This window comes from Typopeltis vanoorti, chromosome 17, assembly GCF_054136105.1.
Source record: "Typopeltis vanoorti isolate ZY-2024b chromosome 17, IOZ_Tvanoo_1.0, whole genome shotgun sequence".
NCBI lineage: Eukaryota > Metazoa > Arthropoda > Arachnida > Uropygi > Thelyphonidae > Typopeltis > Typopeltis vanoorti.
Window position 1 is genome coordinate 93,715,299 of NC_143565.1, and position 15,747 is coordinate 93,731,045.

General features: G+C 35.0%; 1 protein-coding gene across 3 annotated transcripts in view; it reads right to left on the reverse strand.

Annotated features, from left to right (window-relative positions):
• LOC150097647 (uncharacterized) overlaps positions 1–12,032 on the reverse strand; it is a 219,192-nt gene extending 207,160 nt beyond the window's left edge. For all 3 annotated transcript variants that reach the window (XM_090407258.1, XM_090407257.1, XM_090407259.1), the window contains exons 1-3: positions 11,722–12,032; positions 10,817–10,903; positions 3,842–4,027 (exon numbers count right to left, since the gene is read on the reverse strand). In XM_090407258.1, coding sequence (XP_090263384.1) covers positions 3,842–3,973 — 132 coding nt within the window. In that variant the 5' untranslated portion in view covers positions 3,974–4,027; positions 10,817–10,903; positions 11,722–12,032. The remainder of the gene's footprint in view (positions 1–3,841; positions 4,028–10,816; positions 10,904–11,721) is intronic.
• Between the last annotated feature and the right edge of the window lie 3,715 nt (positions 12,033–15,747).

Here is a 15,747-nt window from a genome sequence, read left to right on the forward strand (position 1 = left end):
TCTAATAATGTTGGAGTTCTTGACAGGTAACAGATTGGTTTGGAGGAAATTTGTAGATAAGAAGTTAGTAATGATGTAAATTTTTCATGTAGTATTATCATATCCTGTACATCCCTTGAGGGTACATGTCAGAAATTTGATGATGATGATGATAATATTGTACCCAGTAATTATTGTACAATAGGTTTACAAAAACCATTTGTGGGTAGCAGTCACATAAATATCATCATCATCATCATCAAATTCCTGCCATGTACCCTCAAGGGATGTACAGGATATGACAGTACTACATGAAAAAATTACATCATTACTAACTTCCTATCTACAATTTTCTTCCAAATCAGTCTGTTACTTGTCAAGACTCCAACATTATCAGATCTTATATTTCTATCGTCTAAGGCACTTTGTACCGTATCAATCCACCTATATCTTGGTCTTCCTCTGGGTCGTTTTCCTGCCAACCTGGCAGAGAACACTTGTTTTGCTAATCTTTCCTCTCCCATTCTATTTAAGTGACCATACCATCTGAGATTAGCTCTGCTAACGCATTCCTGGATGCTGACAATGTCAAGTTCTTTCCTAATATCCTCATTTTTAATATGATATTGCCATTGATGCCATCTGTTCACGCCTCTAATCTTTCTCAGGACTCTCATATCTGCGGTCTCTAGTCTTTGGTCAAGTGTTTTACTTCTGACCCAGCTCTCAGATCCATAAGTTAAAATTGGTTTGAACACAGTCTTGTATACAGCTAATTTAGTGTTCCGACTAATTTCTTTCTTATTCCATATGAATTTATTCAATTGACTTCCCACGATACCAGCTTTGCTGATTCTGTTGTCTATTTCTATATTTAGTTTACCATCTTCAGTAAAAATTGTGCCTAAGTAGCTGAAATGTTTTACTTGTTCCACAGGTTCTCCATTCACAACACAGTTGACATTTTCAATGATTTTGCCTATTTTCATTGTCTTTGTCTTTTTATTGCTGACCTTCATACCATATCTATTACAACAGCTATTCAATTTAGTCAGAGAATCTTGCAGACTTGTAGCGGATTTATTTAGAAGTATAACATCATCCGCATAAAGCAAAGAGCTGACATTAACATCTCCAATTTTGATATCAGGTTTAATACCACATTCCTTCATAATGTGATCCATATAGATAATGAATAACAGAGGGGATAATGTACATCCTTGTCTCACACCAGATTTAACATTAAACCATCTTCCTGTACTTCCTTCAATTCTAACTGCTGACTCACAACTCAAATAAAGACTAAGTATTGCTTGATATAATGCCCCATTGACACCATTTAACTGCAGCGTATTGAATAGCTTCTCTCTTGGCACCTTGTCATATGCCTTTTCCAAATCGACAAAACTTAAATACAGATCTTTGTTATATTCCCATGCTTTCTCGACTATTTGTCGTAAAGTGAAGACCTGATCCTGACAGCCTCTATTTGGCCTGAATCCAGCTTGTTCTTCACCAAGCTTTTCTTCCACAATTCTTCTCAACCGTTTCTCAAGTATACTTGCTTAGATCTTGCCAGGAACACTCAGTAGGGAAATACCTCTGTAATTCTCACATTCAGTTTTATTTCCCTTTTTATATATGGGTACTATGAGAGCTCTACTCCAATCATCGGGAATTCGTCCCTCTGTCCAGGCTTTCTGAACTATGCAGTGCAGCCACTGTAAGACTCTTATACCACCATACTTCAGCATTTTTGGTCGAATATCATCTACTCCTGCTGCCTTTCCACATTTCAAGCCTTTGATGGCTTTTTCTACTTCAAGTATGGATATGTATTCCTGACTGCATGCCTGGTCAGTGTTTTTTATCACTGTGCTGTCATCACTGCTTGTTTCATTTAGCAGTTTTTCAAAGTAATTACTCCATACTTAAAGGATATCTTTTTCTCCTGTTTTCATTTCACCTTTATCATCTCTAATTCCTTTTACAGCACTCTTTCCTCCATTCCTAAGCTTCTTCAACAACCTCCAGAATATTTTGCCACCTTCTTGATATTTATTTTCTATATTCTTGCCAAAGTCCTCCCATGACTTTTGTTTAGCTAGTTTTACAGTGTTTAGCATTCTTGCATTTGTCTCTATATTCTCTAAGAGCACAAGCTGACTTATTTGACAGGAACTTTTGGTATGCTTTCTTCTTTTCCTTCACTGCCTCTTTAACTTCCTGTGTCCACCAGGGAGTTCTGATTTTTTTATCCTTGCACACAACCTCACCACATGCCTCTCTGGCAGAATCAATCAATGTTTCCTTCAGAGTTTGCCACTGAATCTCCAAGGTTTGATTTCTGTTCTCAAACTCTTTCATTTTCTTTTCAATAATATTTCTGTATTTTAGTCTACAGTTCACATCTGAGAGCTGCTCAACTTTTATTCGCTTTAAAACTTTCTTACATGTTATTCTTTTCACTATGAAATTCAATTTTATCCTGCTCAAGACTAAATAGTGATCACTTCCAATTTCAAATCCTCTGTACACTCTGGTGTCCTGCACCAGGGAGAAAACATCACTATCAACAATAACATAGTCAATGAGACTTTTCTTATTCCTAGCCTCTTCTCTCCATGTGAATTTGTGCACATTTTTATGTTGGAACATGGTGTTAGCAATAACCAGTCCATGTCCTGAGCAGAAATCCAACAGATATTTGCCATTATTATTAGCTTTGCTCTTTTCTCCAAATTTTCCCAAAATATTTTTGTATGTCTCACAATCATTTCCTACTCTGCTATTTAGATCCCCAACAAGGACCAACTTTTCCTTTTTCATTGTGTCAGTTGCTTTTTCTAAAGCATCAAAAAATTCCTCCACTTCTACCTTAGTAGAACCTTCTGTGGGACCATAGGCACAAATAAGTCTCATTGTGCAGTTCCCCATTCTCATATTTGCCCACATTACTCTACTTGAGACTGACTGCCATTCAAGAAGATTAGCCTCCTATTTTGTGTTGAATACTATGGCTACCCCTTCTTTTCCTTGATTGTCATTGCCTGAATATAACATTTTGTATTTATTGCTCAGAAAGATCTCACCAGTTTTTGTCTTTTTTGTTTCAGTCACCCCTATTATGTCGATCTGGTACTTATCTTATTCCTCAGCTAGCTCCATTTCTTTGCCATTCAGGCTTCTTACGTTGATAGTACCGATCTTTAACTCTGGTGATGTTGAGTTGGGGTTTGTTTTCAGATTTGTTCCAGTAGCTGACTTTTCGCTGTTCGCCCTGGTTCCCTGGCGAAAACAACGGGGGCCTTGTTTAACTGGGCGACGCCCCAGCCGGCATGAAATTTTGTCATGTTGTACCATCATTTTTTATTTTGGTTTAACCAATAAGAATACAATTTGGTCGGCTAAATCCCAAATTGCCAGCCCATCCTCGTTCGTTCAGTATCAAAGTAGATACCCAACAGGGTGCACCACGAGAAGGTGAGGATTGGACATTAGGTCAGAAGCCCTGGTCGGTTCTCCGCATTCCTTTAAAGGCTATGTGGAGGTCTCCTCTCAGTTATACAGCTTTGACCCTTAAGCACCCCATAAATATATGAGTGTTAATTTTTTAAATTATAGCAGAGCACTAAGTTAAGGCACATGCCCCAACCTCCCAGTTTATTTGTGACAAAATGAGAAAAATCTAGGAATAAATAACTTTCAAATATATAAAAAAAATGGATAACAATATTAATAATAATATTTAATTTATTATCTGCACTTAAGAGACTTAATTTAATATAATAATTACATGGTGATTAATATTTTACTTTTCAAGAACTTCAGTAGTTCAATGTAACGAACCATAAATCCTTACCCTAGATCCATTAGCATCACCTGGTCTCAGTGGAGAATCTGATGATATTGATAAATGACTGACAGATGAAGTAATGCCATCTTGAACACTGGATAATGTTTCCAAAGAAGCACTTTGGGATATACGGTCCATTATTTACAATGAGAATATTTAGCTGGTAACTGAGTTTTCTAAAAAAAACATTGTCTGGAAAAAAGAAAAAAAAAAGACAATAGCTGGGTTTCTTAATGTTTCAAAACATTTTTAACACAATTATTAAAAAAAAAAAACTATAATTTACTACATTTGCATAGTTTAAAATATATTAATTACAGACAATTTGTGGATCATATTCAAACATTATGTTTTAATAGTTAATTTTTAATAATTTTTAAGATTAAGTTGATTATTAACAACAACTTTAATGGCAGATAGCATCAAAGATTTTAGGATTTATTTTAACTGTTGTTGCATTACATGTTTGCCACCTTTTATTATAAAAAAAAAAGAGAGAGAGAGAGAATAATGGGAGAACTTATGTGGAGGAATTGAAAAGGCCCATAATAATTCCATCATCATCATCATCAAATTCCTGCCATGTACCCTCAAGGGGTGTACAGGATATGATAGTACTAAATGAAAAAAATTACATCATTATTAATTTCTTATCTACAATTTTCTTCCAAATCAGTCTGTTACTTGTCAAGACTCCAACATTATCAGATCTTATATTTCTATCGTCTAAAGCATTTTGTACCGTATCAATCCACCTATATCTTGGTCTTCCTCTGTGTCGTTTTGCTGCCAACCTGGCAGAGAACACTTGTTTTGCTAATCTTTCCTCACCCATTCTGTTTAAGTGACCGTACCACCTAAGATTAGCTCTGCTAACGCATTCCTGGATGCTGACAATGTCAAGTTCTTTCCTAATATCCTCGTTTTTAATATGATATTGCCATTGATGCCATCTGTTCATGCCTATAATCTTTCTCAGGACTCACATATCTGTGGTCTCTAGTCTTTGATCAAGTGTTTTACTTCTGACCCAGCTTTCAGATCCATAAGTTAAAACTGGTTTGAACACTGTCTTGTATACAGCTAATTTAATGTTGCGACTAATTTCTCTCTTATTCCATATAAATTTATTCGATTGACTTCCCACCATACCAGCTTTGCTGATTCTGTTGTCTATTTCTATATTTAATTTACCATCTTCAGTAAAAATTGTGCCTAAATAGCTGAAATGTTTTACTTGTTCTACAGGTTCTCCATTCACAACACAGTTGACATTTTCAATGATTCTTCCTATTTTCATTGTCTTTGTCTTTTTATTGCTGACTTTCATACCATATCTATTACAACAGCTATTCAATTTAGTCAGAGAATCTTGCAGACTTGTAGCAGATTTATTTAGAAGTATAACATCATCCGCATAAAGCAAAGAGCTGATATTAACATCTCCAATTTTGATATCATGTTTAATACCACTTTCCTTCATAATGTGATCCATATAGATAATGAATAACAGAGGGGATAATGTACATCCTTGTCTCACACCAGATTTAACATTAAACCATCTTCCTGTACTTCCTTCAATTCTAACTGCTGACTTACAACTCAAATAAAGACTAAGTATTGCTTGATATAATGTCCCATTGACACCATATAACTGAAGCGTATTGAATAGTTTCTCTCTTGGCACCTTGTCATATGCTTTTTCCAGATCGACAAAACTTAAATACAGATCTTTGTTATATTCCCATGCTTTCTCGACTATTTGTCGTAAAGTGAAGATCTGATCCTGACAGCCTCTATTTGGCCTGAATCCAGCTTGTTCTTCAACAAGCTTTTCTTCCACAATTCTTCTCAACTGTTTCTCAAGTATACTTGCATAGATCTTGCCAGGAACACTCAGTAGGGAAATACCTCTGTAATTCTCACATGCAGTTTTATTTCCCTTTTTATATATGGGTACTATGAGAGCTCTACTCCAATCATCAGGAATTCGTCCCTCTGTCCAGGCCTTCTGGACTATGCAGTGCAGCCACTGTAAGACTCCTATACCACCATACTTCAGCATTTCTGATCGAATATCATCTACTCCTGCTGCCTTTCCACATTTCAAGCCTTTGATGGCTTTTTCTACTTCAAGTATGGATATGTATTCCTGACTGCATGCCTGGTCAGTGTTTTTTACCACTGTGCTGTCATCACTGCTTGTTTCATTTAACAGTTTTTCAAAGTAATTACTCCATACTTCAAGGATATCTTTTTCTCCCGTTTTCATGTCACTTTATCATCTCTAATTCCTTTTACAGCACTCTTTCCTCCATTCTTAAGCTTCTTCAACAACCTCCAGAATATTTTGCCGCCTTCTTGATATTTATTTTCTATATTCTTGCCAAAGTCCTCCCATGACTTTTGTTTAGCTTGTTTTACACAGTGTTTAGCATTCTTGCATTTGTCTCTATATTCTCTAAGAGCAGCACAAGCTGACTTATTTGCCAGGAACTTTTGGTATGCTTTCTTCTTTTCCTTCACTGCCTCTTTAACTTCCTGTGTCCACCAGGGAGTTCTGATTTTTTTATCCTTACAGATAACCTCACCACATGCCTCTCTGGCAGAATCAATCAATGTTTTCTTCAGAGTTTGCCACTGAATCTCCAAGGTTTGATTCCTGTTCTCAAACTCTTTCATTTTTTCTTCAATAATCTTTGTGTATTTTAGCCTACAGTTCACATCTGAGAGTTGCTCAACTTTTATTCGCTTTAAAACTTTCTTACATGTTATTCTTTTCAATATGAAATTCAATTTTATCCTGCTCAAGACTAAATAGTGATCACTTCCAATTTCAAATCCTCTGTACACTCTGGTGTCCTGCACCATGGAGAAAACATCACTATCAACAATAACATAGTCAATGAGACTTTTCTTATTCCTTGCCTCTTCTCTCCATGTGAATTTCTGCACATTTTTATGTTGGAACATGGTGTTAGTAATAACCAGTCCATGTCCTGAGCAGAAATCCAACAGATATTTGCCATTATTATTAGCTTTGCTCTTTTCTCCACATTTTCCCAAAATATTTTTGTATGTCTCACAATCATTTCCTACTCTGCTATTTAGATCCCCAACAAGGACCAACTTTTCCTTTTTCATTGTGTCAGTTGCTTTTTCTAAAGCCTCAAAAAATTCTTCCACTTCTACTTTAGTAGAACCTTCTGTGGGACCATAGGCACAAATAAGTCTCATTGTCCAGTTCCCCATTCTCATATTTGCCCACATTACTCTACTTGAGACTGACTGCCATTCAAGAAGATTAGCCTCATATTTTGTGTTGAATACTATGGCTACTCCTTCTTTTCCTTGATATCTATAACTGGGTTAAATTCAGGTCATTCTATTTATGCGATATATGATGTGAGGAACATATCATTCCATATTGATATAATGTATTATACAACCATCCTGATAATACATATCAGTGGAATCCATGATACAATCAGGTTGATTGTGTAATGGAGTCCGTTAACTCATTGTAGATCAATGTTATCCTAGCTCGTGGCTAAGTCTTACCTTAAAAGAATTCAGGCTTTTCAATTGATGTCATTAATGATAGATGATTGGTGAAAAACATTTCTATTTCACTAAGGAAAGAGCTAAATATTTTTACTAATGGTCATTTTTATGCAGTCACATATTTCACTTCAAGAAGGAATTCCTTTGACTAATGTTCCCTCTAATTTTTGCCAGCCCACATATGGATGAAAAATATTTTGTGTCCAAGTTTCCAGTCTCAGACTCAATATGTACAGTGGTCTGTGCTCACAATGGAAAAAGTTACAAGCCAAACTCTTAATTTGACACATCCATCTAAATTCGGTGACAGCATTACAAGATCTTGTACACTGCATGCTAAATATATCTATAAGGACAACCTAAATGTGTACTCCTTCAGCTACTTAAATACTGCATATACAAGCATTTTATAAACTTTCACATTTGTCCAGTGACTCAAATTTAAATGAATTTGTAGTTCTTTTCCACTTTAATTTCGATAGTCACATTTTGAGTGTTTAATGCACTAAAATAGCTAATGTAATATTTCTTGTATTTTAAGTTGCCCTTTTTTCATCTATAACCTGTAAAATTGCAACCACTAAATTAATTTGCTTGAATTTGCATACCTACAAGAATTAGTCATCATTTGCATGAGTGCCTATAATGTTTACACAGTAGATGCTCTAAACAAATATGCCTCTACAACTAGCTGATGTCAACATCAGTTAGCCCACAGTCAAGCTACAAGTAACTAATTAGAATGCATCAAATAGGAATTGGTTAGGGTAATATAGGAGTAGAGCCATTGGGAGAAATTACTAAATAAAATAAACAAAAAGTATGATTTATCATATAATTCGTTTTTATAATACATTCAAAAATATAACTGCAAGTTAAAAATTCTGAAAGTAAAAATTTTGTACATAATTACGAGGTGTGCATGTGTGCACTTCTACTAACTGGTGTGTACATGTACAGTTTAGAGCAGTATCTCCCAACATATTTTGAATCATGCCCCACCTCAACACCTCAAAGATTTTAATGTTCCCCCCCCTCCTCGCCGACAACGGTGAGTGTTTTGAGTATATCAGTGATAAGGTGACAAATGCAACATCATTTTTTAATTGCTCCCCAAAATATTCAAATTGCCCCTCCTGTGGGGCACACGCCCCACGTTGAGAAACACTGGTTTAGAGAAAACATTGCACTTGATGGTATATTATGTTTCTTTCACATAGGTTGGATGCATTTTTATGTTTTCAATATACCTTATACAGCACGAATGTTTTTGTTATATTTTAGTTGTAAACTGTCTTAATAATATAGAATATCTCAAATACATTCTCAAATCGTGAAATCAATTTATTAACCATGTTAAGTGAGGAATTCTGTATTTTTTTAAGTATGCCTTGTACTCACCCTTACATGGACTTTAGTTACCGTGCTATTCTGCCACAGCTCATGATTCATATCAAATGTTAATCTTTCTAGCATGTATGCATGTGCTATTGTTCCATCTTCCAAATTATACAAAAAATGCACATAGATAAAAATTCTATGAATAACATAAAAAATATCAGAAACAAAATTTATCTTCTTTTTATGAATAAACTTCCAAAAATGGGAATATTACTAGATATTTATTTTATTAGAGATTTCTTTCAGAAGCTGCATGACTGAATCAGACAGCTTCAGTTTTAAGCAGCTGGACAATTTATTACTTTTCCATACCTTTGTAATTTAGTAATCACTGTCCATCCTATTGAAATTCAATGTTTAACTGAATGAATCTCAATAGTTAAAACTACTTTTTCTATTACTATCTCCTCTGTCTTTCTATCTAATTTCATTGTTTTTGTTGGATTGTTCATCCCATGACATCTCATTTTTTTACAGGTTTCTTCTAATTTTGCCATGTGATAAAGGTAGATTAGATTTAGCATCTCTAATTATGACAATGTATTATGCATACTTTATATGAGTGATATATCTTCTACTTATCTTCTCTATTGTGTCCCAAACATGTTCTATGGGGTTCAGATCAGGGGAGCATGAGGGCCACTTGATTCGATTAACATCCTCGGTCTCTAGAAGTATCTCCACTGCTCGTGTACAATGTGGTGTGGCATTGTCATTCATAAAAATTAATTTTTCACCTGCAGCACCATGGAACAATTGAACATAATGTTTAAGAACTTCATTGCAATATCATTCACCAATCATAGTTCCTTTTTTTCCAGCACTTGTAGCTCAGCACATCCATTAAGCATAATGCCTCCCTACACAATGAACCCAGCACTGCTGTATCTATCCCTTTAAAGAATATTTTTGTGATGGTAAGCAGTACCACTTTCACGCCAGATGAAGTGTTGTCCGGAATCGGAGGAAAGGCTAAAATGACTCATCTGTAAAGAGTACATCGGCCCACTGGTTTATTGTCCAATTTTTATGGATACAACACCACTGAAAACATGCTCTACAATGAGCTGTGGATAAGGAAATGCAGACTACAGGCCTTCAGGAGTATAGGCCTGTTTGTCATGGACGTCTTGCCACGGTTGTCAAGATATCTGCATATCAGTGCTTAAATGGAGATGACTTACAAGCTGGCCTGCTATGGTGCGTTGATTATGTTTTGCTGCTATAATCAAAAATCTATCTATATGCTCCATGGGAGAGTGAAAGTGAGAGAGCCCCCTTAGTAAACGTTCTGGAATACATTCCATTGGTCTGAAATGCTGCCTAGAGCCTGGATTTAACACTATGTGAGATTCCAAACTCTCTAGCAATATCAGTAATTCTGTAGTCTTTTTGAAGCTTTCAAAAAGACGACAGAATTCTCCCCTGCATGAAATTTTCTAGATGATGTCTTTGAGACATTACAAGCCATCCAAGTTTGCAAGTTTATTCCTTCACGAAAAGAGCTCCCATCAAACACATTTCTCTTAGCACAGCCTTTTGCCCTGTTCAGTGCTACCACGTGACCCCCCTCTGCAAGTGATTCAAAAATCTGAATGTTTACCCACTTTCTAATCTAAATCATCAGTTATGCAAACTGCCACAAGCCAATTCATCTGAATTTGCAGTTGTAATCTTCAGAAATAATGTTCATCCTTAAGCTTTTGACACTAGTGTATAAGGAGAGTTAATGCAAGGATAGCATATGTCTAAACTAAAGTGGAGGTCCCTTGGTGATGCTAATTATTAAAGCTGAGTCGGAAGTCTTAATTCGCAGAATCCTTATTTTCATAAGTATTATTTATAAAGAAATTACTGGAATTTTTAAATGTTCATTACTCCTTTTATATTAGGTAATGTTTTAGAATATTTTCAGAAATATGCTAAAGAATAATTTAACAGAAAAATTTACTCAAATACTGAAATTATAAGAATGGCTAAATTAACCAAAAATAAATAAATTCCTTAAAAATTTACCTGTAGTACAAGTTGAAACAGCATAAAGTTGAAAACAGGAGAATGTAACATGCAAGTTCATTACCTAAAAATCAGCAAACTGATTGCCTAAAAATAAGAAACATTAGATATTTATTATCTTAGCATACTTCTAAACCAGTACAGGTGATAATCATTAATTAACATCATATAATCAAAGCAGGGTTAAATATGTTATTTTCCCCTTTTTAAAAGGCTCTGATATGACTATGTATAAATTACTGCTCCCAGACTTCGTTGCCTGAATTTCACGGGAAAGGTTTCGTGAGTGGTTAAATGGGACTATGCATTTACTGTCAGTGAATGAGTTTATGTCTATAGTATCTATCTCCTTCATGGCATGGTCTGTTTTTTTTGTTTGTTCTTTTTTGTTGTTTTGTTAAGCAAAACCTGAATACAATCCACTATTTCTACTAAATTATAAAGTTGCTAATATTACTAGTACTAAATTATAATTATTACTACTAAATTATAAAGTTGCTAATATAGTTGTGTATAATCCATATTAGCAACTTCATAATGAAAGTTAAAAAAAATGCAACAGTAATCAGGAGGAGAGAAAAATAATAATTAAAAAAGAGTGTGAATACTGTAAACATTTAGTAAAACCTTACATTGCGAAAATAAAATCTTATACCTATATGGCCAATATAAGTATAAGTGGGTTTGGATGTTTGTGATTGTCTGTGAAAGTGGTAGCAGTGCATTGTAGATTGTGGGTGGTGGAGATGCCCTCCCTCAGTGAGTCTTTGGACTCTCTGGAGGTGTCAAGTAATAATAATAATAAGAAGAAATGAAGTATTCCCGGGGGGAAAAAAAAACAAGATAAAATATACAACTGAATTCACTGAAAACTGCGTGCAAGTATTTATAACACTGCAAATTACCTTTCTAGCAAGAAGAAAACAGCATTCACCATTTAATTATCACATCAAAATAACCATCATCATATATATTAAGCAAATTGTATAATATTATTTTGTGAATCGCAATTTATCAGCAGCTTAAAGTAATTTCGAGAAACATTGGGAGAATAAAACATATTCAATGTCGACAAGATAACTTTGGATCATCAAATCAACGTGCATCCAATCTAAGCTACATGCCTAGCAGAACGAACCATCATCCACGTACACATTCCCATACTCTAACAAGAAGATACGATGAAACGGATACGGATGACAGGATGACACACCGGTGGAACAGCATGTCACAAAAATTATGTGTACATACACAGTGCTGTATACAGCAACTGGAAGGGCTCTCCTTGATTGCAACAAAGTTCATGATAGGAGAAACAATATTATTTTACAAAATGCAGCAAAAAAGTAAATAATTCATTCTGTTTTATATTAATATTTATTTAGGTATTTCTCTTGCGAAAACATTCTCTGAATATAGTCTGTTGTTTTTCGTATTAATGTTTATAAAACAATTGCTTTTGCCTAACTAATCCTTAAAAAAAATTTTTTTTAAATGTTATGTTATATTCTCTTCCTATCGCTTCCCTTTTTTTCGATTTTACTTAAGTATTTGCTAATTCTTTCACATAGCCACTGTATATTTGTATAATTTAATCATATGCGTAATAATGTGATGTTTCATGGGGTTTTTTTTATTTTATTTCAAGATGCAATGAATATAGTGAGGATAAAAATAGCTGGGGTTAATTTTTTTGTTGTTGTTTTTAAAGCATGAAACGTCACATTATTACATAGATTATTAAATTATACAAATATACAGTGGCTATGTGAAAGAATTAGCAAATACTTAGGTAAACGTCGGCCATTCAGAACACACGCAATTTACAGACAAAAAATACTAGTTGTGGTGGGCGGTAGATGATTAGTAGTAGAGGTTCGGTGTAGTGGTTGAGACAGTTGTATAGTAGGTGTCCTCCCGCGATGAGTCTTCGGACTCCTTGGAGGTGTCACGAATAATAATAATAATAATAATAATAATAATAAATAGGAAAAAAGGGTAGATAGGAAGATAAGATTACATAAAAACGACACTAAATACAGCAGCAAATAAAAATCTAGGGAAGACCAACAAAAAAAAAATTGAAAAGAAATATTTAAAAATATCACCTGGAGAAGATAATTAAGCTCAAAATTAAATAAATTACAAGAATCTGAGAGAGAGAGAGAGAGAGAGAGAGAGAGAGAGAGAGAGAGAGAGAGAGACGCATTATTTATGAATATACTTGATTCAATAGAAATCAAACCAAAAGAATGAATAAGCGCAATGAATAAGCACTTCCTTTTTATATAAAAACGATAAAGTAATAAAGTGGACTACTCTAAAAATTATAGAGGTATGAGCATTTCGAATTCCTATACAAAATACACAAAAATATTCAATAAAACAACATACAAAATATTCAGAAGGCTTTATTCTAGAATCACAGAATAATTTTAGGAGAGGTTGTTCCTCTGTCTGAAATATCTTCACGACTAGGCTACTTTTATATGGAGGATACTGACTTCACATTGATTGCCTCAGTATCCCATAATGCAAAGCATACACCCTTTGGGACGTGCATAATACACATTATGGAATGACACTACCCAGATCAGTTTCAACCTTTATTGAGGTACTATACTATTAAGATGTATGGCAGAGGGATCTCTCTCTCTCTCTCTCTCTCTCTCTCTCTCTCTCTCTCTCTCTCTCTCTCTCTCTCTCTCTCTCTTTCCAAAAACTCTCAGTGATCAACAAGATTACACTAAATCTCACTGAGTGATCCAAAAGAACCATTCCCAAACTCATCAAAATCGCATTGGTGGCTCTACTTAGTGACAAGAGAAAGCCTATCAGCAAGCAAACCGCTCTACTCCTCAGAATCAAGCCGAAAGACGAATATTGTTAAAATGTCATCAGTGGGAGCCATATCCAGAAGAGGTACCAAGGTTTACACAATGCAGAACTTATATATTTCCGATATACAAGTAGTGAAAAGGTGTAAACCTTATTATTAAGATAATCTTGATTAGAAAAATTTTAATCAATAATCGCATTTATAACCGTTACTTCACTGTAAATTAAATACTTTGTACGTGAAGCATCTGCAGTGCTACATGTATATAGAAGCTAATAACGTGAAATTAAATGACTTTTAATTATAAGGTGTTACACATTTCTACTACTTGTACATGGGAAATATATGATTTCTGTATTACTTAAAACTTCATATCTCTTCTGAGTCTGGCTCCCACTGATGAGATCTCAATATGGACGAAATCGGTCTGGGTAGTGTAGTGACCCTTCCCATGATTCACACATTATAAGTTCCCGAAAGGATCTCTGTGTTTTGCATTATGGGATACCAAGGCAATTAATGTGAAGGCATTAGCCTCTACAGTGCACAAGTAGGCTAGTCCTGAAGATGATTCATATAACTTGGTTTGCTTACAGTTGGATAAAGGATTAACAAGAATATAGTTTATTGCCATCTATAATTTAAGAGAGGATTGAACTGTGAACAGTTATCTTAGGAGAGAAATAAACTAAAGAATTAGACTCATCTTCACTTCCTTTTAATATATATTTAAATAAAATCATAATAAAATGGAATGGATTGCGCCACTAAGGTACTGAACTATCCCCTAATGTGAATTTGAGTACTGTATATTCATTTTTACAGTTTATTAGGTGATAATAATAAATATGAAGACACTTTAGAAAGCTTTAATTAAGATAATGAAAGATTTTGGTGCGATAATCAAAACAGTAGCTTTTAAAGTTAACATCTAATTTGAATTAAAACGGTGTAGATAAATAAAAAAATTAGAAGGTAATTCTTTTGCTTATTTAGCATGCATAATTTCATATGAAAAGAAAACTACAAAAATGCATAAAAATAATAGGTGTAGACTGCCTTAAACTTGTAAAGTAAATTACAGTGACAGATTACATGTACAGACTTTGTTCTGAATTACAGCACATATGCAGTTTGGAATAGATTCCACAAGGTGTTGGATTGTATCTACATCTACAACATACCAGGAATTCACCAGATATTCCTTTAACTGGCTCATATTTGACTGAAGAGGACGTCGCACCCTGATTTGTTTCTCTAACGTCTCTCATACATTCTCAATGGGGTTCAGATCTTGGCTCTGTGACGGCCAGGGAAGATGATAGAAGTCACTGTCATGCTCACTGAACCACTGCTGAACAATTCTTGCGCTATGGACAGGAGCAGTGTTGTCAATGAAACAACCGTCATCTGCTAGATAAAAAGTCAACATTGCAGGATGGACGTGATCGTCAACAATGTTCAGATATTCCTTGGAGGACACACGACGTTCCAGCATATCATGGGATCTGTTTCGTACCAACAGAACATTCCCTACACCATGTTTACAAGGCAAGCTGGGTTCATTGCTTCATGAGGCTCCCGCCAAACCCATCGTTAGAAAACGAGCTGTACCGTGACTCATCGGACCACATGAGTTTTTTTCCGTCATCCGGTGTCCGGTCACAGTGTTCCTGACACCATTGTAGACGAACGTTCTAGTTCTTCGCAGAAATCAGTGATTTCCGTATAGGCATGCAACTGCCAATATGATCCTCTTCAATTCCAATATGATCCTCTGCACATAGTTTGGTGAGATATGGGTTGGGAACAGCCTTCATTAAATACTTCCATCAGTTTTTCAGCTTCCTCTCTGGTCGTTCATTGCTCATTATGGTGAATGGTTTCCATTAATCAGATTTTTCAGTTAATGCTGGTGTACCTTAGGGCTTGGTCTGCAACCTACATCTGCCTCCTATTTACCAATGCGCATCTCTCTCTCTGACATCCAGTTCTAATCACGTCGTTGGGTGGGCCACAATATTCTTTACACTATTTTTTTTTATTTTCAAAAACTTGTAGTGATCAGGTAATTCACACTTCAAGAAATTCT